Below are 26019 nucleotides of genomic sequence, written 5' to 3'. Positions count from 1 at the left end.
AAGTTCTTTGACTTTCAATCCATGTCCTTAACAGGAACATTAAATCCTGTAACAGGGAGCAACAAGAAGAAAAAATTTGCTAAATAACATTTGAACTGGCCTACTCTATTATTTTTTTTAAAGGCACTTTGCATGTATGCCTATGAGAAAAGCGAGATAACAAAGCCTCCAACCAACCACCTTGAACAATAACCACTTGTCTTTGGTGGGAGGGAGCAAATTCACAAATTGAATCTATTTTTTTTTATTATTTTGTATTAAAAAAGGACAAAAAAACAACACACATACACACAAAAAAAAGAAAACAAAACAAAAACACCACTGTGTAACAGTATTATTAACACTGTTCTTCTCCTAAATCCAAATCACTAAATCCAGCCACTGTGAAGAAAACCAGCTCTATGCCAGCTGAAAGCAGGACAGCCAGGAAAGCTCACTGTGGGTCCTGGGAGCCAGCTCACGCCATAGCCCTGCAGTACAGGCCATAGCACAGCGCTCCAGATGACATCTTTGAGGGGATCTCATAGTTTTTCATCTTGAACAAGGCAGGAAAACTTGGATCAGCCAGAAGAAAAGAAAAAACTCAACTGGAAGTGTCCTTCCCCATAGGAAGCTCTCTGCCAATCCCACTACGAAAAGGCTCCCAGAACAGAAGCCTCTGAAAGGGAAACATCATTATTTCATTTTCTAGGACCAACCTCCTGGAATCACCCATACATGTATGTTACATAATAATTCTCACACAGCCTACCAGGCAGGTCATCTCATTCTTAAAAGGTGGTTCGAAGAGTCAGGTTGCACTGGGGAAATGGATGCAACTATCAACTCTTTCCTACAGGGAGATGTTACAATGTAGAACATACAAACAGTCCACACCAAGGTGCTTCTACCTCTGAAAAGGATACTAAAATAAACCTTACAAGCAGATCCGAACAGCACAATTTGGAGCAAAAGACAGTTAAAAAAGAAATTCTTTACCAAGAGCTCTTCTAACTTCATTAACTTTCAAATTTTGAGGGAGTTGAGAATCCTCATCTCACACTCACACAAGATGCTGGTTATAAGCACAACCTTAGGCACAGTTATCTTCCAGCACCCACAAAATCCTCTCTGCTACACTCAATCTTTAATTTGGAATAGTAAAAAACAAAACCAAAACAAAACAAAAACCAAAACAAAAAACAAAAAAAAAAAAAAAAAGGGGGGAGAAATGTACAATCTAGTAACCCATCCACAACAACTGTCAAATCTCAACATTTCCATAAGGTAACACCTCATATGGCAAGTAATGTACATTGGATGCTCTGAAAGTAATGCCTCCTATGTGTTTCCATGGAAACTGAAAAAAAGAGCACGATAACACTATTTTTTCACATAGTCACCACCATTAGCTGTGTTCACCAGCAATGAACAAGTGCCTGCATGCTGCACTTGTAAACATCTGCACAAGCAGAGGTGACCCACAGACAGCACTGCTGAAACGCCCCACCAGCACCTCACTGTGCTCACAGCCACTGTTTGGTTTCCACAAACGTTCAGCAAATGCTGATGAATGTCAATGGGTGCCATTTTTTCCACATGGAGGAATTCAGTTACATCCCTTTGCTTCATACATGCTTCCATGTCAGATGCCATTGTGTCAGCCTGCCCTTCTGCTGCCATCTGTCACACGGCAACGTGTAATGGGAAACTGGAGGAAAGGTTCAGCCTCTACTACCATCTCACCAACAATTACCTCTGATGTCATGGCCCAACAAGATAAAATAGAAGGTGTTACTTTCAGAGCAGCCCTTGTATTAACCCACATGATAGCTCAGGTCATAGGGGATCTGTGGAGGTCATCTGGTTCAACTTTCCACTCACAGCATAACCAGCTTCCAAGCCAGATATGGCTACTAACTGACAGGAAGAAATCCAGAACAGTGTGTCTACAGGGAAATAAAAGGGACAAATGACCTTGACAACATAATACTAGATAAGAAACCTTAAAAATCAGATGCCAGTTGGAAAAAAACCCAACCTAATAATGGCTGATCCAAGACAAGCCATGACCTCTATGTCTACAACTAATCCCCACACAGTCTGTACAGGTGAAAGCAGCTGAAATGGGTGAAAGTTTCTCTGACAAGCCTGACAAGCATCTGTTGACTAATTCAAACCATGCAGTTTGATGTTACACATCAATGTCAGTGGCTATCCAACTCCACAGAAATTCAGCACAGACACCAGTATCTTTAGCATCCCTAGCCCTTCTCCAGCATTTAACATTCACTGGTAATTGAAGAAGCTTGTTTTAGGTATGAGTATCTGAAACTTCAACTACAATGTCCAAAGAGGAAAACAAGCTCATGATTATTTATTTTTAACTTTAAAGTCTGACATCAGTCTCAAAGCCTGTCACACATCACTGCATCCCACAGACCAATATAGTGACAGATTCTTGGTACATGCACTTAAAGCACAAAGAAATTGGATCCTCTCATTGAGCAGGAGCCACAACAAATTGCAGCTGTGAGAATGAGGTAAATCCTCATTTTGAACATGCAGTAATGCCATTTGGAAAAAAAAGTAAAAAGTAGCAAAAAAATCAAAACCAAGCAGACTAACTGTTCAATGCTAAACTAACTCAATCTCATTACACGCACAACTAATAGAAATGGAAATACAGTACCAAGCAGTTCTCATAATGTAGCTAATAGAATGAACAGAACAAAACGAAACACGCATGGAGCTTCAGTAGATAACTTGTGGTGTTACTGGCTAATGCAGCACTATTCTTATTCAGCTGAGGATGTGCCACCACATCCTCAAAATAAACCCAGTAAAATGCATAGCTAGATTTACATGTCTTATGGCAGCCACTCTTATAATGCTGCTATTTCAAGTTTTGGCAGCAATAAAAACACACACCACAGCAGAAGAAATATCTCTCTAGATTAAAGGCAGGCAAGTCAAGCAACATACCTCCAACTGACCAGCAAGTGACCAGAACAAAAATGATTAAGAATTGGAGACTAAAACAGCTGCCAGTTCTGAAGAAAAAGCACCAGCAACTAGCAGAAAGTAAGCATAATACTAAGTTAGCTCTGCTCCCAATAGGGGAATGTAAAGTATGGGAATAATCTAGCAATAATTGAGAAAGTGTGCAATATGAAAATGCGAGTACAAACGAATCCAGGAAAAAAGCAAATTCTCACCCTTACATATGTTTACTAGTCGCATGCATGCTAGATGTAGAAAAATCAGTTTCAGTCTGGAAGACTGATAATGTTCCAGTGCACTCAGCAGCCCCTCTGCACTTCCAGAAGCACAGAAAACATGTTGCAGCAGGACTGGCACAGTGATTTTATCAGAACTAACACAATAAACCACTTGCTTTACACGATGGTGAGACAGGATGCAAGATTATTTTCTTCACATGAGAAACTTAACTGTAAAAGGATAACATTTGTATGCCATCGTATTGATTGACTCGCTTTCCAACATTTTCCACATACACAGTTCAGTAACTGTCATGGCATCTTGCACATAAACCACTCAGAACTTAACATACCTGCACACAACAATAGGGATTAAGTAATTTCATACCAGCTGGTTCCTGAAAAAATACTTTAGTGGATGTGTTCTCAAACAGCCTATCAGTGCATTAGTCACAATCCATCACATTTGAAAGTCCATGGCAGTCTGGTGAAGTTCCCACTGACTGGAAAAGGGGAAACACAACTCTCATTTTCAAGAAGGAAAAAAAAAGAAGATCCAGGGAACTACAGGCCAGTCAGTCTCAACTCTGTTCCTGGCAAGATCATGGAGCAGGTCCTGTTGTAGGCCCTACAAAGGCACACTGAAAATAAAGATGAGGTGGCTGGTGGTAACTAACATGGCTTCATTAAAGACAAGTCACGCCTGACAAACTTGGAGGACTTTTATGATGGAATTACAGCATCGGTGGATAAAGGAAGAGCAACTGACATCATCTACCTGTCCCACACATCTTTGTTGCCAAAGCAAAGAAAAATGAACTTACCAGATGGACCACTCACTGGATAAGGAATTGTCTGGATGGTCACACTCAGAGAGTACCAGTCAACAGAAGAATGTTCAAGTGGAGACTGGTGACAAGTGGCATTCCTCAGGGATTGGTGCTATTTAACCTATTTTTGTAGGTGACACAGACAGTGGGATTGAGTTTCTTCCTCAGCAAGTTTGCAGATGACACCAAGCTGAGTGGTGCAGCTGACATGCTAGAAGGAAGGGATGCCATCCAGAGGGACCTGGGCAGGATTGAGAGGTGGGCCCATACCAATCGCTCAACAAGGCCAAGTGCAAAGTCCTGCACGTGGGTCAGGGCAATCCCAAGCACAAATACAGGTTGGAGAGAGAATAGTTTGAGAGGAGCCCAAAGGAGAAAGATTTGGGGGTGTCATTTGATGAAAGGCTCAACAAGAGCTGGCAATGTGCACTTGTAGCCCAGAAGGCCAACCGTATCCTGAGTTACATCAAGAGAAGAAACACCAGCAGGTCAAGGGAGGTGATTCTGCCCCTCTGCTCTCACGAGACCCCACCTGGAGTACTGCATCCAGTTCTGAGGCCCTCAACTTAAGTAGGTCCAAAGGCAGGCTTCAATCAGAGTGATCACCCCTACAAGGACAGGCTGAGGGAGTTGGGGCTCTTCAGCCTGGAGAAGAGAAGGCTCTGGGGGGACCTTATAGTGGCCAGTCAGTACCTGAAGGGTGCCTACAGGAAAGCTAGGAAGGGACTTTTTATAAAGGCAGGAAGCGACAGGATGAGGGGAAATGGCTTTAAACTGGAAGATGGTAGATTTACACTAGATATTAGGAAGAAATTCTTTACTGTGAGGGTAGTAAGAACAGCCTGTCCTGAATCTGTGGATTCCCCCTCCCTGGAGGCATTCCAGACCAGGCTGGATGGGGATTTCGGCAACCTGGTCTAGAGGGAGGTGTTCCTGCCTATAGCAGGGGATTGGAACTAGATGATCTTAAAGGTCCTTTCCAACCCATACAATTGTATGATTCTATGAAGTTAAGCAAAGCAAAAGACAAGTATTTAATTTCAAATATGCTTCATACAATTCCTGAATGGTATTTGCATTTTTATTGCAGGAAATCTCAAACTTCAACAGTGGAATTACTGTATATTTGAATTAGCCCTTTAAGCTCCAAAGCATTATGTAAGAAGAAACATGCTAAAACCAGCTCTTAGAATCTTTTAACACACTGTCATGAGCCTCCGTTTCCAGTATGTTACACAGAGCTACGAAACAAGAGCTGCTCAAAGGCACACCCTGTATCACATCCTCCTCTTAGTCATAAGACTAAGAAGATAATAAACCTCCCTTGCTGATCTATTTCTGTAACAGTGTAACATTTCATGACTTGCAAGAGTAGCAACTCCTTAAGAAGTAAAATTTAAATAACTTGTGCAAGTTTACAATGTAGGCTGCAATCGTGACATGAAACCACCTCACACAGTCTCGATGAAATCCCTCCAGATCAGCTTCAGGTTGACCCTTCTGAAAAGCAGTGTTGCACAGACACATGCTTCAGGCTGAAATCCCACCACTTCTCTCAGCTGAAGGAGATTTGAATTAAAATGAAATCCTGGATCACTCATGATTGTATTTCAATAGGAACCACAGAACATTTACAAGTTATAGCAGTATTCATTTTGCTGACCTTTTTGCGTCTGAAACATTTGAAATAGACATGGCCTACAATCCCAGGAAACATACTGAAAAATTCCAGAAAGCCTAAGTGCAGCTTCCCATTGTACACACTGCAGCTTTCAAGAATAAAACAGACTAAGAATTAAAACAAGGCAGCATTTGGTTTGAGTCATTTTGCCCACAATAACATTTACACACAGAGCACTCTGAAGTCACCATAAATCTCCGCAGGTAAAGTTGAGTTCTGCTGCTGTCTAAAAGCAAACAGGAGACTGAGGTACCAGAAAGCCACTGATGGAAAAAGGCTTTTCACTTTTGAAGTCATAGATTAAAATCCAGACCCCTGAGCAGCAGAAGTTATCCCTCTCGTACCTTGGCAGTGACTGAGTTGCCTACTACTATCCACATGAACACCAAAAGCAGCACTTATTATTTGCAAGCTATTTCCAGAGTATTTGCAAGGACTTTTATAAAACGTGGAATTTAATCTCATCTTTAACCTCAGGATGACAGCCTATTGTGGAAAGCGATGGAAGTATTTACATTATCATTACTACATTTTTCCTGTTAAGCAGATGAGATGTCTGTGCTTCAGGCCACTAATTCATTCGTACAGTCACTTCACTTAAGGAAAAAATGGCCTCAAATACAAAAAGGATGTTAAACATTCCTATCACCTGGTTAACCAACAAAGCTGTATCTGTTCTCTACTTTCACCAAGTTGCAAGAATGAAAATTTACAAGGGAATTTGCAAGTGCTCATTTTAACTATGGCCAGGAACCTCAAGTAGTACTGGACCTTTCACTAAGCCAAGCATTCAGCAAAATACTTTTCAGCTGTTCTAAATGCTCAGCCAAGGAGGAAAGTTCAAACAAAATTCACATAGGAATTAACTAAAAAACATGTTTTTAAACAAAAGCAATATCCATACAGCAATAAATTATGAACAAGTACACCATGATGTGCTGATGTTTGCAGACTAGCTGTGGTGCAGAGACCAAAACAGCACGTTAACAAAGCAAATGAAGTGAATCTGACACACCACACTCCTTCTAGCAGGCAGTCAGACCAACATGGCCAATCAGCTTCTGTAAAGAAGGAGCCAGCAGACCACTGTAGGTCAGACTACGTACAGAAATAATACATTCACCGATGTAATCTAACTAGTCTTTGGCCATACTGCAACCCACCAGGCTTTTCGACCCTCTGAGTTTAGCAAAGCAGCCCATGGCTTTAATGCATGCCCCCACTCTGCAGAGGTCACTGTGAGGAATGCCTCCCCAAACACACCTTTACTATGAAGCAATGCAGAGGAACCACACTACCTCAACTGAGCAATGCTTGAATTGTGCTAACAAAAGCAAAAGACTGAAGTTCTGAAGTCAAACACCAGAAAATGGTAAGCCAGAAATATCCACCCACAGTTATCGTATTTCATGAGTTCTGTAATGGCTTTTAGTGACTCTACTTCTTGTTACGATGGCTTTCACGTGACTATGTTTTGCCCTCAGTTTTAGGTTTTCTACTCTAAACGCAGAAGTTGAAGCCTGTTAATAAAGATGCATTTCAGACTGGCAGAGCATACACCATCACCTTCACAAACCATGCCTCCAGCCATCCAGCTGACGAATAACCATGGCATTCTGACAAATCCTGTAGTTGCATAAAAGCAGCAAAATGGCCTGTCCCACCAACAGCTGTTAAAAGGAATTTGAACTCTATCTATCATCTTCAAGTAAAATTACTGCAAGTCAATGCTCTTCACATCTCTTATAAAAGGGCCTTGAAGATGTAGTTCTCACTGAGCAGGATACAGAAATCACAAACAGCCCCTCTGCTGCCATCTGTTACACAGCAACACAACATAATGGAATACTGGAGGGATGGCACAGCCTCTACTGCCCTCCCACCAACATCCACTTCTGATTTCGTGGACCAACAAGATAAAATAGGAGGCATTCTTTTCAGAGCTGCCCTCATATAAAGCCAATGAATGCTCTCATGTGAGATTTCGTAAAAACTTAATGCTCACTTTCTTCCACCCAAGGAAGACATTTGTCCACACCCTTTCTTCTACAACTTCCCTTCTGAGACATTCAATTCCACCATTCTACTCAGCCCCAGAAATAAATAAGCAGTTACTCAGTGTCAGAAATGGTTGAAACTAGGAATTGCATGCTACTGCAAAAGTCACCCGTTCTTTCTGGAAGAGAAAACCACCTGTAAGCTTCTTCAGCTTATCAACACAACAGTTCTGCAATTTTATTTTTTTTTTCTTTTAATGTACACTTGTAAGCAAGGAAAACAAATGTTCTCTAGAAGAAAAATATCAATAGACTGCAGAAGTTCTGAAAAGTCATATTTTTCTATACATCTCCAGGAAGCAAGGTCAGCAAGTTGAGGGAGGGGATTGTGTCCCTCTGCTCTGCAGTGGTGAGACTTCACTGGAGTGCTGTGTCTAGAAATGGAGCCCTCAGCACAGGACAGATGTGGACCTGCTGGAGTGCAGCAGGTCCAGCAGTGTGGCTGGAGGGCCACAAAAACTATCCCTGGGGTGGAACACCTCTCCTAGAGGAGGGGCTAAGAGCTGGGGCTTTGCAGCATGTAGAAGAGAGGGCGGAGAGACCTATATAGTAGCCTATTGGTATGTAGAGGGGCTGTGAGAAGGAAGGGGACAAACTCTTTAGCAGGGTGTGTGGTGTGGTTTCAAACTAAATGGAAGATATTTAGATTGGATGTAAGGAAGAAGCGTCTCCAATAAGAGCAGTGAGGCCCTGGGACGGGTTGCCCAGGGAGGTGGTGGATGCCCCATCCCTGTAGACACTCAAGTCAGGCTGGACGGGGCTCTGAGCACCTGATGTAGTGTAGGTATTCTTGTTCATTGCAGGGGAGCTGGACAAGACAACCTTTAAGGGTCTCTTCCAATTCAAAAGATCCTATGATATTCCTCATTATTCTGGAGATAAGAAACATTTCTGGTGGGATTAATACCTAATTAGATAATGTGACTACATACTGAATTTTACTGACATTAAGAGTAGGAAGAATTTTAAGGAACATTATAAACTATTTATAATAGTAAATAGCACTGACAATGTGAACCTCCTTTGTTGAACTTAAAAGGTTCACAAGGCTAATCTTAGTGTTAGAAAAATACACAAAGCATTCTCCAGTTTAGGACTACGTTAATTAGACAGTAACGGTACAATTTTATGTAATATATTATCTCTCAGACTTATAGTGTGCTTTTAGAGAGTGCTTCTAATAAAAGCTGCATCTAGAAAAATGGAAACCGAGGAACAGGATAAGGCTACCATATCAGTAAGTGGCAAATTAATCTAATTGTGAATCCCCTGAATTCTTGGGCTGAACACGAACCAAAATACTACATCTGTTTTTTAAAAGCAATAAAAATACATCACTCGTCTAAAATCCTTTGCCATAAACCACTTGCTCACACAAATTGACAATATACATCTTCTTAGAAAAAAAGTTATCACTAAAACAACTTTCCCAAAGGGCACTCTTTCTACTCCAACTATGCTTACTTCCCTTAGAAGGGAAAACGAGGTTTTTGGTCAATATAATTTTAAATAATCGATTTTACAGAGGGTGAAGAGCCGCAATGAGGATGGAGCCTTTTGACAGGTTTTCATTTGTTTTCTTCTCTCACAGAATTTCTTTTTTTTTCAAATTAAAAAAAAAAAACAAAAGTAGCCTTTTGCACTAATTTAGGCAGAAAAAAAATCTGTCTATGTCCCATAGAACTGATGTGTCTATATATTAAAAAAGCCTGCTAAATACATTATTTGCAACCAGAGCCAAAAGGAAGATATAAAATGACTTCAGGTTGATAAATGGTGTAAATGCATTCCAGCTATCTGCAGCAAAGATCTCTGACCTAATGCACATCATTCTCAAACCAGAAATGCACCCCAGAGACCAGCAAACACTTACTGTAATTATTTACTGTCTTCTCAAAAGACCCATTGCAATTTATATACAGTAAAACTACAGTTATTGTATGTGGAAAAACCACAAAAAAATATGCTGTTGTAGCCTGAGCTATTTTGTCATGGCAACACCATAACTCAACCTGATATAAAAGCTGAATTGTCAGGATCCTGCTTTAATATGAAATGATAATGCAGCTGCGAGTCAGAGATCCATATCTCCTTCCAAAAAGAGAACAAACAAAAATAAACACTAAGGAAATTTATCAACTGGTCCCTTTTCCAAACATGGCTTCTGAAGACACCCATTAAAGAAAAGATTCTGAATTTGATCAGATGACATGATTCTGTGATTCCATGCTCACAGCTTGCTAAGGGTCAGACTGGAAAGGAGGGTTTAGAAGATGCAGTTCTAAAAGGTCATGATCAAGTTTTGCACAAATCAAACACGCAAATCTCGTAGCAACAATGAAGATCTTAGCTGCAAGAGGGCTCAAGGGAAAGCAGAATTCAGTACAATCTAATCCACACCTGCCCAATTCAAACCAGAAGACGCTGACTTACCTGAGCTAACTTCTGATTCCAGGCACATTGTGCAATAGGATGACAGCCCTGCACAGTGAACCTAGAAGTACACTATTTATCAAGGACAGCTCCCTGAGCAAGGCAGGAGCCGTGAAGTTCCAGCTACTCTTAGCAGGGATCACCTGATAAAGCTACCTAGACATAACCAAATATACACAATGCACAAACACTAAAAATCAAAGAGTCACATGATTTTGTTTGTAAAAAGAAATGGACAATACTTATGTACAAAAATATAATTTAAAGTTAATATGATGAACAATGAGTTTGCATAGGCTGTCAGCATCCAGTAATTTTATCATTAAAATTGCTTTCAAATACACATGCACACAACAGTACACGTCTCCCACTTGGCCTGGTAGGGTGTGTGCATGCTTTCTTGCTTCTAGGTTCCCTTTAAAAACAACAAAAGTCAAAGAGACACTGAATATTTGCTGACACTTTTCCAGTTATCAAAATCCCAGTTATTTGACTTTTTACAGTGATATTAGTTATTTACCTCATAATAAACTAGGAAACTCACTATTCAAGTACACACACAGCTATGTTTATAAACTTCATGAACAAATTTGACGCTTCATTTTAATATCAGAAAATAATAACCTGATGATCAAAGCCTCTTAATAGAACTGCTGCATTACATACTTTGGTTTACAATACTTCTTTGCCACATTTAATCACTTCTATAATTATAATTCTTGCTTTTTTCCCCTCAATGGCTCAATATGAGTAAACAGTACCTAAAGCTATACAATTTTTTCTCCATTTCTGGAAATATCAAAAGTGCCTTTCTGTTATTCAGATTTCTCATTAAAAACATTTGCAGTTTGAATTATTAGATACTGAATTACTTATCCTAGATAAAACAATTAAGAAGCTTAAAACCTAGGAAGTCAAAGCAACAGAGCAATGTCAGACACTTCCACTAGAGATTTCAACAAAGGGTTCATTCACCAGCTACCTTAAAACTCTTACCTAAACTAGAGCAAATAAAATCTACAAGTCTCAAAGCCATGCTTTCTAGAATAAAAGGCTCAAAAGTTTACGAGAAATTAATTTTGTGAGATGTCTCATATTCCATCTATGGTTTATTTCCATATGTAAACACGTATTTCTGCACCTCGTGTCCACTAAATATGACAACAAAGCTAAGCAACACTGTAAAAGATGGGAAGATACCGTGTATGTTGGAACTTTGGAATAAAGTTGTAGAAAAAAAAAAAACAAAGGTACCTGAAGTGTAGAGATTTATTTAGAAGCCTTGTAAGTTAGTATCTACCTCCTTACTCAAATTTTATTAGTTATCATAAAGACAAAATCTCAGTGACAATGCACAGTGACCTCAGTGTACTCTGGTGACAAATGAAGAAATGAACAGGGCCAAATGGACATCTGTCCTAAACTACACAAAGTGTGTGCTTGCAGAAGAAAAGAGAGTATCCAGACAGATTTCTACCCCAGTCTTACAAGTATATCACTGACAGGAAAACAGTGATCTATAATTCAATTTCCAGTAGCAGCAACAAGACTGAAGATACTCCGTGGATACAAAACTGCATGAAGGTAGATTTAGTAGTTCTTTATTGTGAGGATGGTGACAGACTGCAACAGGCTGCCCAGAGAGGCTGTGGATGCCCCCTCCCGGAGGCATTTCAGGCCAGGCTGGATGGAGCTGTGAGCAACCTGGTCTAGAGGGAGGTGTAGCAGGGGGGTGGAACTTAATCATCTCCACTCCAATTCAAATCATTCTCTGATCTTAGCTGTATAGTTTCCACAGTGTCCAAGTATATACACATATGTACACGTACATCTGTCTAAAATCCATTCCAGTAAGTAGCAAATCACTCATTCCTATTTCATCAACAAAAAACATACAATCCAACTGCATTTGGAATCATAACTATTCAATTTACTAAGATCTATTTTACTTAAATGTACATTATATTTGAACTCTTGGATCTTCAAAAGAAAAAGCAAATTTATACTCACAAACACTGCAACAGCAATCCATCTTGAACACTATTAAGTGGCAAGAAGACTTTGAATGAACCACAGTGAATAAAGGCAAGTGTTTCAAAAGCATCCATTGGGAAGCATTCCAGAATACAGCACTCATATTAATAATCGTATTTTATGCAATTTTATTACAATCTTTTAATGCTAAAAGCAAAATCACTCTTGCTTTTAAAGACGATAATGTATCATGATTATACAATTTAAAAAAATACATTCTGGTATTGGAAAAGGTGAATTACTTTCTCATAGATTTTTTTGTGCAAAACTCCTCAAGAACAACACAAGTGATCAACAACCAACTTCCCTTTGGAACCACATGACCAGGAAGTTTTTCAACCTTATAATAGTCATATTACTCACAGATGAAGTTCAGCATGCTCAATAGGCATTCATATTAGTGGGTATGTGTAAACTCTAATTCTTTTTTTACTGTTTTATTTTAAGCTTTAAAGCATCACCATCACTTTAGGAAATCTCCATGAAGCAAGTCTTTTATGAAATAATTATGACCAGCATCTTCTGGAGAGCTGATAATGGTATCCACAAGTATGTACCAGCTCATGCTTTACACTCAAGAGAAGTTTAAATATAGAGAATTTTAGAAATAAGCAAAGACCATTAGGAAATAAAACTAAATTATTCATTCTTAGCAAATCCGTTTGGCAAATATTTTCCAGTGCACTTAAAAGGTAGGAAAATGTTGAATTATTCAAAAATCCAAATTCTGAGACCAAAGAACAGCTTTAGCTTGTAATTTTTCTTATTTATTCTCTCCAGAACAATGAGGCTCACTTGCTTGTACAGTAAATTTCTCAAGTTCTGACACCAAAAAAGTTCATTAGAGAAATTCTCCAAATACGCGTCACTGCACAATGCTGCTCAACTTGTCTGCTTTCAAACCTTCAGCAAAGAGACATGCTTTAAGAATTCAACTGATTTCAAAATTCATCTTCACCATCACCACACATTTTGCATTTCCACAGGAGAAAAAGTATACCATACTGCCTCAATGATTTGTTTGCTCACATACTGAAGGTATTAGAATGCATCCACATGGACGCAGCAATTTTTCACCCACAGTAACTTTTCAATGTCACTAGCCAAATCCTAAACCTTACAATATTTTTACAATATTTGTTTATGTTCCATAAACAAACACTAAAGCCTAAAACAGAAATTTTAAACAGAAGTTTTAAAATGTAACTCATTCTTCAGAAAAGCAGACTGGATCATAAGCTAACTTCTTAGATCCTGGCAAAGTTTCTTTCAAAGAGCTTTTGACTACTTCTTTCAAAAGGTAGATTATCCTTTTCTTGCTAGTAACAGTGCAGGCACCTCCCCCATTTGATTTCTATACACTCTTCCTTTTCCTCCAACAGGTGACTGTATTAACATTTCCCTTTTCCCTTCAAAAAACAATGATGCAAAGCTTACATTTGTCTCCTCTCTGTTTAGGCTGAAACTGCTGCCATCAAAACATCTAACAGGGGTGTTTGGTTTTCTTTTTTATTTCAGTAAGATGAGAAAAATATTTAGAAAAAAATAAAAACAACCTGCACTATGTCAACACGTTTTTAGATAACAGAAGCATGCAGCCTTCTCATGGGCATCTAGACTATAAGCTGCCACTTTTCTCAATTTCTATATCTATACACAGAGAGTTGAGAATAATAATTCTTGAAATCCCTTTTGTATTTACAACCTACTGAACTACCAGTACACGCAAAGAAAACACAGCACCCTAAAAACCTTTACAACCTAGTAGTTTTAATACCATGAAACCTCTCACCACAGTCAAAATACAAACATGCAAATCCACGTAAGGATAAGGAACATTCAATAGAAATATAAACTGGATTATACTTACAATCTGGTTAACTTCTGTGTGTTCTGAAAAAGGAGCTCTGGAAGAACTTGCAATTTGTTCTTGTTCAGACGCCTAAAATGTTAGAATCAGAACAAAAATTACATTGCCATCTCATTTTAAAAGCCCATTCTATTAAGCATAAACACAAGAAGCTCCTATTGTATTAAAGCTTATGTTATGAATACAACACAGAATGCTTTAGGTACATTAATCATAGATGAGCTAAACAGATCGTGGCATCTGTAGACCACCTGCCTACATTCTTGAGATAGGGAGTCAAGTGACAATCACCAGAAAGTTTGAATGTTTTAATATGGATGAGTACACATTTATTTATCTTCAGTTTTGCTCTGGATGCCTTCCAGTAGTGAAACGTATGGCTCCCATATTCAGCTTGCAGTGCTCTGAGGAATAATTAGCAGGAGTTATCTGGATTTCTCGTTTGCTTTATAAACATCACAGCACAGTAATTTAAATAACCTGAATAAACAAGTTCATTTCCAGATTAGCTATTAGTTCTCCAGTATGCACACATGACAATTATATTCATTCAGAAATTTCTTAAATCTCCACTTTGAAAATACGAGCAGTGTTGAAGAACATATGAAAACACAGATGACCAGACAAACACTTGGAGTTTTGAATTACTACCTTTAAGCTGTTCTCTGAATCATTTCTGGAAGAATAAAAGTGTTCATATGCTAGCCCATTTCACTTTGAAAAAAAATTTATGCTGATGAGCAAATATTATCAATTTTGAAGAAATCTGCCACATTACAAATTCTTCCAGCTCAATAGCAACAAGAAAAAAAACAAAAAAAACCACCCAAACTTTCTCTCCTTGGTAAAACACAGCCCTGCAAGACCTAAAAGAAGTTTCATTGGCAATGGTTTCTTTTTTTCCTCTCAGTGTTTTTTTTCCATCACCAACAAAAACAGCTACTTGCTTTCACAGTCCTAATGAATGTTATTTGCATGTTGAAGTGGACATTACAATTTCATACAGCTACACCATCTAAAGATGGCTTCTTCCACGTGCCTTTGTATTACTGTCTTCTTCCCTCTCTTTTTCCCAATCTAACTTAAATTTCACCTTGATAACAGATGTCTATTTGCTAGAATTTTGATCACAGAAGAAAACTGGAACTTTCAGAACCTACTGATACTTAGCACTCAATATCTGGTGCCCAGTTTCCTTGCAACTGAGTTATTTCGCTCTCAGAAGTCAAAATTCTTTTTGAATTGAAAGGCCTTCCTCAGAGATCACTCTAACCTTGTGGAGTTAGAAGCGTAGTCTTCATATGGCAACCATATGAACAAGTCTTGCAAGAGAAAGCAGCAGTAAGGGAAAGGGGAATTATCTACTCCTCTTTCTAACACCTATGACAGATCAAAGGCTGGATATGCAAGCTTGCTTACAAAGCCTAAACACGTATGCATTAGGCATGCTGCTTGCTGATGTAAGCAGATATAGAAATTGGTTATTTCACATCACTTTTACCAAGTAAGCAATTTAATTTTGAACAAATCAGTAAATGAAACGCTAAACATAAACATAGGAAACACGAAGCACCCGTCTGTATTTGGGAAAGTACATATAGGAGTTTTCCAACTGGATTCCTTTAGCAGTGTGAAATTTCACACTTCTATATTGAATCAAGCTTGCCTTCTCTTTGAAGCTGAGAGTGTGCAACTTCACCCTCCGCAAATTCACATTTTCAGTTAAATATATATATTTCATAGAGAAAAAAAAGTCTTAAAATACAATGAAAAAAATATTTGTGAGAATACAGCTTCACATTACAACCTGCTGTTCAAGGATAGAAAACATTTCACGTTGGTCTAAACATGTTGTAAAATTTTAACACAGTACTGTTAGAAATGAAGAGTTGACTTTTTCATACTGCAGCAGTAAGCAAACTAAAGCCTCCTGTCAAAGACCAGTACCATTAAGTCATTGTAAGTTTGCCTCAACTCATGCATAAGCTTGATTTTCAAAACAACTCATCCACACATTAGTGCTCCTAGATGTGATAAGCACGTGATGCTGTCCTCAGTATACTGCAAGCATACAGTATTACATTATCACAGCCAAACTGGGCTTACAGCTGGTGAGTCACAGAGGTGCAAGTACTGATAACTACGAGAAACTGTTTCGGGACTCCACGACCATTTCCATCACTTCCTAAGACTTGCTTCAGGTTGTAATTTCTGCTAAAGTCATTTTATTCACACTTTGATCCTCAGGGGAGACTAGCAGGGTATTGTATCTCTTCAACACCACACACAGCATGTAAACAGATCATAATTCAATATTCACCAAAGACTGGATCAGCCCTTATAAACTTAGATATTTTATATGCTAAATACAGTCACAATTGCTTTATACCAGTACACCACCAACAGCCTAAGAAAAATCCCAATTACACTTATTTCTCTTCCCGGGACTGAGAGAAAGTTTGTTAAGGAAGTTCTTAACATAGAAGTATCAAACTACTGGACAAGATTCTTTTAAACCTCATAAAAGAAACACTGAAGAGTTCTAAACTATTTTAACAAACAAAAAAAAACCTCTGCATGGTCACCAGTAAGCCCTTTTTCCTTCGGTTCGATGGCAAGTGCCAAGCATGAATGAAATGTAGTGGAACAGCTCCTCATGCATCATTTTATGGGAACTTGATTTTATCCTCATCCACCAGTAAACCCAATGACACAGAAATAAACGTCAAGTGCAAAGTGAAGCAAGCACTAGTAATGCCAGCACAAGGCAGGGCAAGCTCTAATGGAGCGCTCTCAAGCAGAACTTCAATGCACTAGCTAAATGTGCTTTAAGGAATCAGTTTGGCAGCAGCATCTTCACACAGGAAAATTAAAAATAAATGAAAATCACAAGAGCAATACTGAAATACCCTGTGCTTGCATGAGACTTTTACCTATTGCAGCCTTTCATCTCCATATCATCACAAATCTTGACCCTATCAAGAGGTTAACTCTATATACAGCAGTGTTTCTCATTTTATAATAAATATCTTGAAAAACTTTAAGCCATTTATTCCAGTAAAACAAAAATTAATAGAAAAGAAGATCATAAACAAAATTTGCTAAGTTTATGTAAAGATTTTTTGGAGAGGTCAAAATGTTACTGCCACACCAACTCCTTTGCATTGCTCGAAGTGAGAGCACAACCTGGGACTCACAGCACACTACAAATGAAATCATTCATCTGTCCTCTCATGTTAGAAACACGTTGGCTGCACAATCCGCACCCGCACATCACCATCACTGTACCAATACCGAGGTATGCCTAGGGGAAGGAAGGAATCTGATTACACAGCCAGAGAAGACCAGGTTCAGTTTATTTGACCAGAGACTGCTGGATGAAAATGCAGTTGTTCAGTCTCTGAATTATTTTGAATGGGATGTTTTAGAGCTAATAAGACCTGCAAAGTTCAGGGAATGCAATGCACTGGGGAGAGAGATACATAATCACCTCCTGCCACAGAACAGATTAGCTCCAGAGTTGGACTAGAAGCTGCTCTGTGGATGCACACAGCATGGAGCTCAAACTAATAAAATCTCCTGGAAGCTGAAGAACTATGCAGAGAGACCCTCCCAAGAGTCACATAGGTGCTGGCAATACCTGCATTGAGTCAGGCAGTAAGTCTAATCTAATGCATGCTGACTGTATAGCCAACAACATCCACGCACTGCAAGGCCCTCCGTCATCCAAATTATCTTTAACACTACTGCACATGGGAAATGTGAGTTCACACATACTGAACTGTTCTGCTCTTCAAGTCCCCATGCATAACCTACAAAAGACAACTGATCACCAGCTTTACTCAGTAGTACTCAACACACAATTAGTGTGTCCCCATGAGTCCATACATCACCTTTGTATGAGACCACCACACCAATACAGCACAACCACCCCTCACAAGGAACAAATGTTCACCTGTATGTCTGTTGGAGTATGTCTTGGGAGCAAGAAATAGTAATGGCTACAAAAACCTTTATTTCTGTATGCTGGAATTTACAACAGAAGTGAACTACTGTTTCTTCTGAAATTACTACAAGGCATTGCCACACTTCTCACAAAAAAAAAAAAAAAAATTGCTTAGTAAATGGGAAAACTCATTCAAGGGTACCAACTTCCTGTGCTTGGATACAGTGTTATTTCCTCCTATTAAAATCATTCATAAAAAGCCAGGCATATGAGCAATCAACTCTCCTAATCACCTTACATAGGAACACAAGGATAAACAGAGTTTGAAGAACTGAGATACATGTACTTCTATAAAATGTCTAACACTTAACATACAATAACATTCATAGTGTGTTTTATATATATATATATGCATATCTCTGTCCACTACAGTAGTCTTGAATGGTAGGTTTATGTAAAAAAGTCAGCCTGTTATTAGATGTGCCCATGAAGTTTTAAGAGAAGAATAAGCCCTCCCTTCAGCACTACAGACAGCAAGACACGCTACTATTGCTTCCTAACATACATATCTTAGGTTACTTGTTGATTTATTCTGGATATTGCAAGAAACTGTTTTCAAGGCAGATATAAAATAAGGTAGGAACAACAACAACAAATTAATTACAATGATAGTGCATCTCCAAGGAATAATTCAATATACCTTTAAAATAAGGAAGTCATGAGCTGTGCTCTGAGAAAGACTCACCTGCTCGTATTGATCTGGAGAAGAAATCTACTTTTCTTAAACAGAGTAGACTAAGCCATTTAAAAATACAAAAGAAAAAAAAAAAGGAAGAAAAAGAGAAAAAAAAGCTTAAGGAGAAAACTTACAAAATACACAAACCAGGAAACAAAATTAAAATAAACTCAAAGATAGACTTGCCTGTTCTTCCTCACAGTTTTCTACAGCATTGGCAGGGGCTATTCATTGCAGCTGGTCACTCAAGATTTTACAGGTGCTGGGCTGTAATTTTGGGCCAGGCATATGAAAATGATTTTTAACCCTTCCTCTACTTTTTAAGTCTTTTACTTGATACAAGCAACCTCAATCAGCTGATACTGAGATGAGTGAAAGTCTGTATTACAGGGGTCAGCTGCAGCTACTCACACTGACTCCAGCAGCTATTTGAGCATTAAAAGCAGTAGACTGTTCTCTGAGATAGTCACAGACCTTGTCAACACAGACAGGCAAGTAGGTATGAGGTAACAATTCCTCCAGAAACACTGCACAACAGTGTCAGTAGTTTGGGATCCTGATTCAGCTATGGCTACTATAAGGTGTCAGTCTCAAAAGAAAAATAAAGAAATAAGTAAATGCATGACTAGGAAGATCTCAGGTGCAACTGCTGAAGCTATCACCTGTTAGAATTAATTGAAAACATGTGTGATGAAGGCAAAATAGTAGAAGAGAAAAAAATAGTACTGCAGTGCTTTTTCTTCTCTCTCCTTCCAGAAAAATCATGCTTAATTTCACATAGTTTTTCAAGTTATTGAAATAAAGCCTCTTGTGCTTTCAAGACAGGTATCACAATATTTATTACCAATTAAAAAATCTATCTTTAAAAATCAAAATTACATTACACTTGTAAGCAAAAAAGAAATAAAAAATATTTTGTCTTTTCAAAGTTGTACCCCAGTTCTATTGAGATACTGAGCTGCTGGCCCCATGTAAAACGTCAAATTGTCACATCAGAGTATGGTGTCAAAATTATATTTTAAGATACCACAAATGAGTGCTTCACAGAGCCATAATAACAGAATGCACAAGAAAATAATCTATCAAAAACATGCACAAGATCTGGTTCTTGTATTACACTCTGAGGCCCTGACTATGAGAATGGAAATGTCACTGTATTGGATTCCTTGGTTTAACTTTGAAAAGCAGACCTTCATGAATATCAAAAAACTCATTAAGAAATAAATGAGTATTTGAAAGATTAAAATATTTGTAGGCACCACAGAATGTACTCCAAAAGAACTCTGTGACATAATCCCTGCACGAATACATATTTGGATTTTTAAAAAGGAAGAGCATCAAGGTCTCCACTGGCAGCAAACAAGGACCTCTACACAGAGCCAAACTGCTCAGCATACTGTTACAGGTAACCTAAAAATACGCAAGTGTGGAGTGTGTTTTTCTTCCCTTAGTAATACAAAGTGAAGGTTGATTATAAACTCCAGAAAGAGCTAGTGGCATTCAGTGCCTGAATGGCAAAATACCATATAACTCATTGCAAGTTAAACTTGAAAATGTTTCTTTGTTTGTTAAGTTCCAACTTAACAATTGCAATAGTATCCAACCCAGAAGTCACTTTTCAGAAAGTACATCCATGAAAACGTCAACTTACTTACTGTACAGAGATTTTTCAAGTGTTAGAAATTATCAGAAGCCTGCTAGATGGCAGGTTTATTCTCTTAAAGCCACTGTGTATCTACACGTTGAAGACTGAAAACTTAGAATTTCCATTTCAAGAATGGTCATATAAGGTTTGGAGAAAGACAATTTTGTAATAAAAGAAAAATTTAGAAGCATCCAATGCTATTGATGATAGCTTAAAAGAATAAATGTTTATTTTTCTGTGCAACAGTCAGTTATTTTGCACAGCAACTGGTTGTATACCATTAGTGCTAGTTTGTATGTTTATATAAGCGACAGGCAACTAAGAAAAATATTAAGTAATATTAATGACAAAAGTTCAACTGATGATTCCTGTGATCTCTGCCACAAGAAACATCAAGCTTAGAGTGTTTTCCATAGAAATATCATTTATGTGCTTTCTTCATTTGCTCTTAGAGTTTCAACTAGAGATCTAATAGTGCCTTACTTGTACAGTGGGTCTAAGCTACTACAGATATTAACTTCTTGCTTTTGGTACATTTTCTGTTTTCCATTCAGTTTATCAGGAATAAAATTCAGTACAAAAAATGTTAACATATGCTAAGCAATACAAATGCAGATTTTAAGTATGTATTCAAAGAACTGCAAAGCTTTTTCAGATGATGAAGTTGGTCTGCTGCGCAAACTGAAAGTGTTCCCAATGTAAGGCTTAAAAAATATTGAACTGCAAGAAGCAAAGCAAGACATACATAATCAGAGTTGCAACCAAGAGACAGGTATGTCTGTACAGGGTGTGTATGTTTATACCAATTATGTCTATATGAACATGACTTTTTTCATTTCAATTTACTTCACTGAAATCCCTTGTGTTCCAACTCTGGACATCTTCACATGCCTCCAGTAAGCCCCTTTTGCTCCTCAAAGATATATTTAGATGCAGATTTCTGTTCTCAAATATTATTCTCACATAATAAAAATAGATACATTATTTCATATCTTTCTGCATCTTCCTACTTCATGATTCAGATAGTCTAAAAAAGATGTTTAAAGAATTTGTGAATTTTAAAAGTGACCAGAATACATCTTCCAATGTACTTTTGGCTCATTGTAGTGTTTCTTTTTTGTTGTTTTGAGATGGGCCACATATAGCTCTTTACTGTTTCAACAAAAGTCACACTCCCTTTCCCCTACCAAAAATGTTTTGCTTATATACTTCAGTCCCTTAGAAAGTCATGTCTCTTATTTATTTCCATGGAAACTACAACAGACACAAAGAGCACAATATTACTATTTGATAGAAAAAATTCTTAGCTACAAAGCCCTGTTTTTCAACAGACACCACCATCAGCTACATACTTTCTCCATTAAGGAGAGTCTGTAAATGAGAGTCCATAAAAAGTCTGCAATGCTGTGATCATAAAAATTTACACCAGAAGAGGTGACCCACTATTTCATATCATTATTGCTAGGAAAATGTGGCCCACTCAGTCCATCTTTGAGCAGCCCAAAGAAAAGAAAGTCAGAAGGCACCAAATCCAGACTACACAGTGGATGCGGTTCACTCCAGCCAAGACTGGCAATGTGCCCCTCAGTCTTCAAAATGCTTTGGGGACTGGCATTATTGCCTTACAAGAGAAAGACTCTCTTCTCTGACTTGACTCTGGAAGCTCAAGACTTCAGCTTAGTCAGCACTGTGATGTAGTGGACAGAATTGATGGTTTGCTTAGGTTCCAGAAAGTCCAGAAGGATCACTGCCTCTCTATCCCAAAAGACAGTCACATCACTTTACCTGCTGAGGGTTGCATCTTGAACTTTTTCTTTGATGGAGAATTTACATGAGACCAACCCACGGACTGCCATTTTGACTGCAGATCACAGTGTTTATGCCACTGTCACATCTTGTCACCAATAATAAAATCCAGGAAACTGGCATCTTCAGCCTCACATTGGTTCAATAGATATACAAACTTGTATTTGTATACAAACTTGTATTCAGTGTTCACTATGCTCCTTGGTATGCAATTATAGGATTCACCTAGAACAAACTTGATGATATTCCAACACTGTCTCCATTTCCAAGGAGCCAAAGCAGATATTCAGCTCCATACACAGTTCCCATGTCATAATCCAACAATTTGCATGGATGAGCTGATCGAGATATTAACTTCATGATGTGACAGCTGTGCATGGCCATCTGAAATATCTTTCACATTTCTGTTGCCACTGCTGAAGCGCACCATCCACCACCCCACTGTACTCTCATCCACTTTCAATCTCCATAAATGTTCACTGTCAATCAAAGTCAGTGGGAGCCATTTTTTCCACAAGGAGGAATTCAATCCCATGCCTTTACTTCATAAGCACTTCCATGTTAGACGCCATTCCATCAGACTGCCCCTCTGCTCCCATTTGTTGCACAGCAACAAAAAGTAATGGAATATTGGTGGGAGGTTCAACCTCTACTGCCATCCCACCAACATCTGCCTTTGACATTGTGGGCAGACACAATAAAATAGGAGGCGTAACTTTCAGAGCAGATCTCAACAAGAGCCAGGTATTCCCCTTCCTCCCTCAGCCCCTCACCCATCTGAGGGTCCCATGTCCTGAAGGCAAGGGTAGGAGGGAAAAAACAGCAACTATAGGTCAATGTCAATCACTGACTATCAAGGGCTCTTAAAACAACAATGGAGAAGTTATTAACTGTGAAATTCCTACCTTCCTGGCTCCAACCAGGCTAATAATATTTCTTTCTCTGTCTGAAGCTGGGATAAGAGAAACTTAACTATTAAGATCCCTCTGACTGTTAAAAAAGAAACGGCCAGTGGAGGTTAGAAAGAGAGAATGCTGCCAACCTAGCAATAGTTTGAAGAAGTTTATCACAATGAAATAGAAGAGAAAAAAAATCTAGAACTATATGGGTTTTTATGCTTATTTCCTTTTTTTTTTTTAATTTTATTTTTTGGACAAATTCTGTAGGAGTAGAAGTATCTCAATTTGGATAAGAGAATTTTTAAATTGTTTTCACATCAGTGGTCACGTTTTCTTGGAGGGGATGCTTCCTCTGGAGTATGGACTTAACTGGATCTCTTGTATTTACACAATAGGAAGAGTCGGTTCTAGATCAGAGATTGCTGTCTCATGGAGTTCCACTCACAATGAAAGCGAACAGAAGCTACAGCTAACCTAAATTAAAAGGCATGATCAGTAGGAGGAGTGGAAAATAAGAAGTTCAATACATAAATACAACTATACATAGCAAGATGTCATGCATATTACAAGCAAGAGCCATCAACTTCATAGGTCTGTAGCTGTTCAGACATGGGAAACAGTTTTCTATATCATAAAATGACTATTTTAATAGTCACGCATAAAAACTTATCATTCTCAGTCGATCATTTCAGTTTTTAGTTCAAAAAGAATTGAAATTACATTGTTGTCTATTACAAATTACAAAGAAGAATCCCATTTCAATGATCATGCTGTTGTTTGTCACTTACTTGCTCAATATCTCTTTGTTCTCAAAGCCTGAATAACTAATGGAAGATTTTAGAAAGTTCAGAGAGAATGATATAAACTGTCAGCTCTGCTACTGGGCCTTGTAGTTACTTAGGTTTTTAGATTACAATAACGACCTAGGTTTTTTTGTGTGTGTGTTTTCTTTTTAATATATAATAGTTAGCTAGTTTTTACCCCTGGAAAACAGCAATATCTACCAACCTCTGGATTACACATCTGCTTTTCTACCGAGCATCAACAGCTTTACTGCAAAATCAAAGCATTACAAGTTTGTCAAGATATTAGTGGTACTCCATTCCTTCCTTCGCAAGTTCAACATCTTTCAAACTTGATTCGAGATCTGTATTCTTATTACTACATAATATTCAGCTCATTCTTCAAAGACAGAGGTACTCTGCTTTTAAATTTTTAAAAGGGCTAGTTTTAATGGAGCAGTCCAGCTTTTAACACTCGGTAATTATCCAAGTACCATTGGGTTCACTCTCCAATTTGGTCATTTATTCTGTTTCACACTCAAAGCATCTGGGTCTCATTTGGCTATAAACAAGCCGTTTTTTTTCCTCCTTTGTTATAAAGAGCTCTATAGCATTGTCCTTGGAGAAGAGCCTCGGGGAAAATGATGTAGTTGAAGCAGTTTCTAAGACTTCCTTTAAGAGAGAAGCGGTTACATCACAAGCTTGGGTGTAACCAAGAAGCAATAAAAATGAAATCAGGCATAAAGCAGTCTCAGGCAGAAAGACGGGAGTTATTGAATTCTAAGAAGTTTCTAAATTTTCTTTTTTAAAGTATACTGACTTAGGAAACAGTGAAGTAAGAACAAAGCCAATTTCATTCAATAGTTTCATCAGAAAATCCTGCCATCATCAAGAAATATGTTGCTGTCATTAATGTAACTTCTTCACTTGTTTTCTAACACTTATTTTTGTAAGACACCGCATACACACACACACACACACACACACACACACACACACAAAAGTCAACTTTGTCCATTACTTTTGCTCAACATCTCTTTATACTAACAAACAAGGAAATAAAGCCAGATGATTTAAAACGGAATTTCAATAAGGTTACTATAAGGAAGTCCACTGCAATTTTACAGGATCATGGTTTCAAATACACAAATTTTATTTACATGAGATGGTAGTACAGAAGCTTTTCCAAGAACTGTGAAAGTCAGCACTGCATGTTGCTAAGATTATGTTTTTTAGAAAGAAAACTGTTTACAACAGTTACAACTTTGAGATTTCTTATTACAAACATAGCAGACTGGGTGGTCCTGGTTCACATTTTCAAAGCTGTCAAAAGCAATAAGCTCCACTAGTAACTTTTCATTAGACTAAAAAGATTATCCATCCTCTATCAGAAGCAGACTACATTTCTCTTTGCAGGAAGAAGCAGCATACAAACTGGTAACTCAAGTTTTCAGTTCTCCATATAAGAATCCTTACTTTTCTTTCAAAATCTTTTTATGTGGAAAAATGTGTTACAAGACGAATGATAAAGCTGTTGTGTATAAACATTATACACAGGTTTCCTTTGTCTGGGAACAAATTGTTAACAAGCAAAAATAAGTATGAGGAGCAGGTTTTAAATTTCAACATTTTCCCAAAGACAACATGATTAAAAAAAAAGATTCAATATCATTCATACATGCATTAAGGTCTGAGGTCAGCTCTCTGCATCATAGAGAAAGGGGCTTAAGGGTTAGCACCAAACTAACTGAAGGAGGAACAGAGAATCTTACTAACAGAGAATGTTTATTGATGGCAGTGCCAATCCAATGGGCAAGCCCATAAACACAGAAGCAGCAGATGTCAGCTAACAGACAATCCCTTATCTCAGTAGCATGTATTTGTAAAACCCAACTACATGCATTCAGGGTGGCAGTTTATATCTGACTGTCCCAGACCCTGACATGTAACATTCCATACTGTCTTTAAATAGTCATTCAAATAAATGCAAAAAGGCTTGGTCACTTTGAAACAGAGACACTGCATAAGATATTGCAGAAGATAGCCACTTCTCAATTTCTGCAGTGCTCTAAAGTTTAATGATCATGCCCTCTTATTTCA

At 38.1% G+C, this 26019-nt stretch overlaps 1 protein-coding gene across 1 annotated transcript in view; it reads right to left on the bottom strand.

Annotated features, from left to right (window-relative positions):
- Positions 1 to 26019, bottom strand: part of SLIT3 (slit guidance ligand 3) — a 484962-nt gene that overhangs the window by 415113 nt on the left and 43830 nt on the right. Inside the window, exon 5 of the mRNA XM_031555673.1 lies at positions 14106 to 14177. Within this exon, the coding sequence (XP_031411533.1) occupies positions 14106 to 14177 (72 nt within the window). The remainder of the gene's footprint in view (positions 1 to 14105; positions 14178 to 26019) is intronic.

The sequence above is a fragment of the Meleagris gallopavo genome, chromosome 15, assembly GCF_000146605.3.
Source record: "Meleagris gallopavo isolate NT-WF06-2002-E0010 breed Aviagen turkey brand Nicholas breeding stock chromosome 15, Turkey_5.1, whole genome shotgun sequence".
Lineage (NCBI taxonomy): Eukaryota > Metazoa > Chordata > Aves > Galliformes > Phasianidae > Meleagris > Meleagris gallopavo.
Note: the sequence above shows the minus strand (reverse complement) of the source record. Positions and strands in the feature narration are given on the sequence as shown.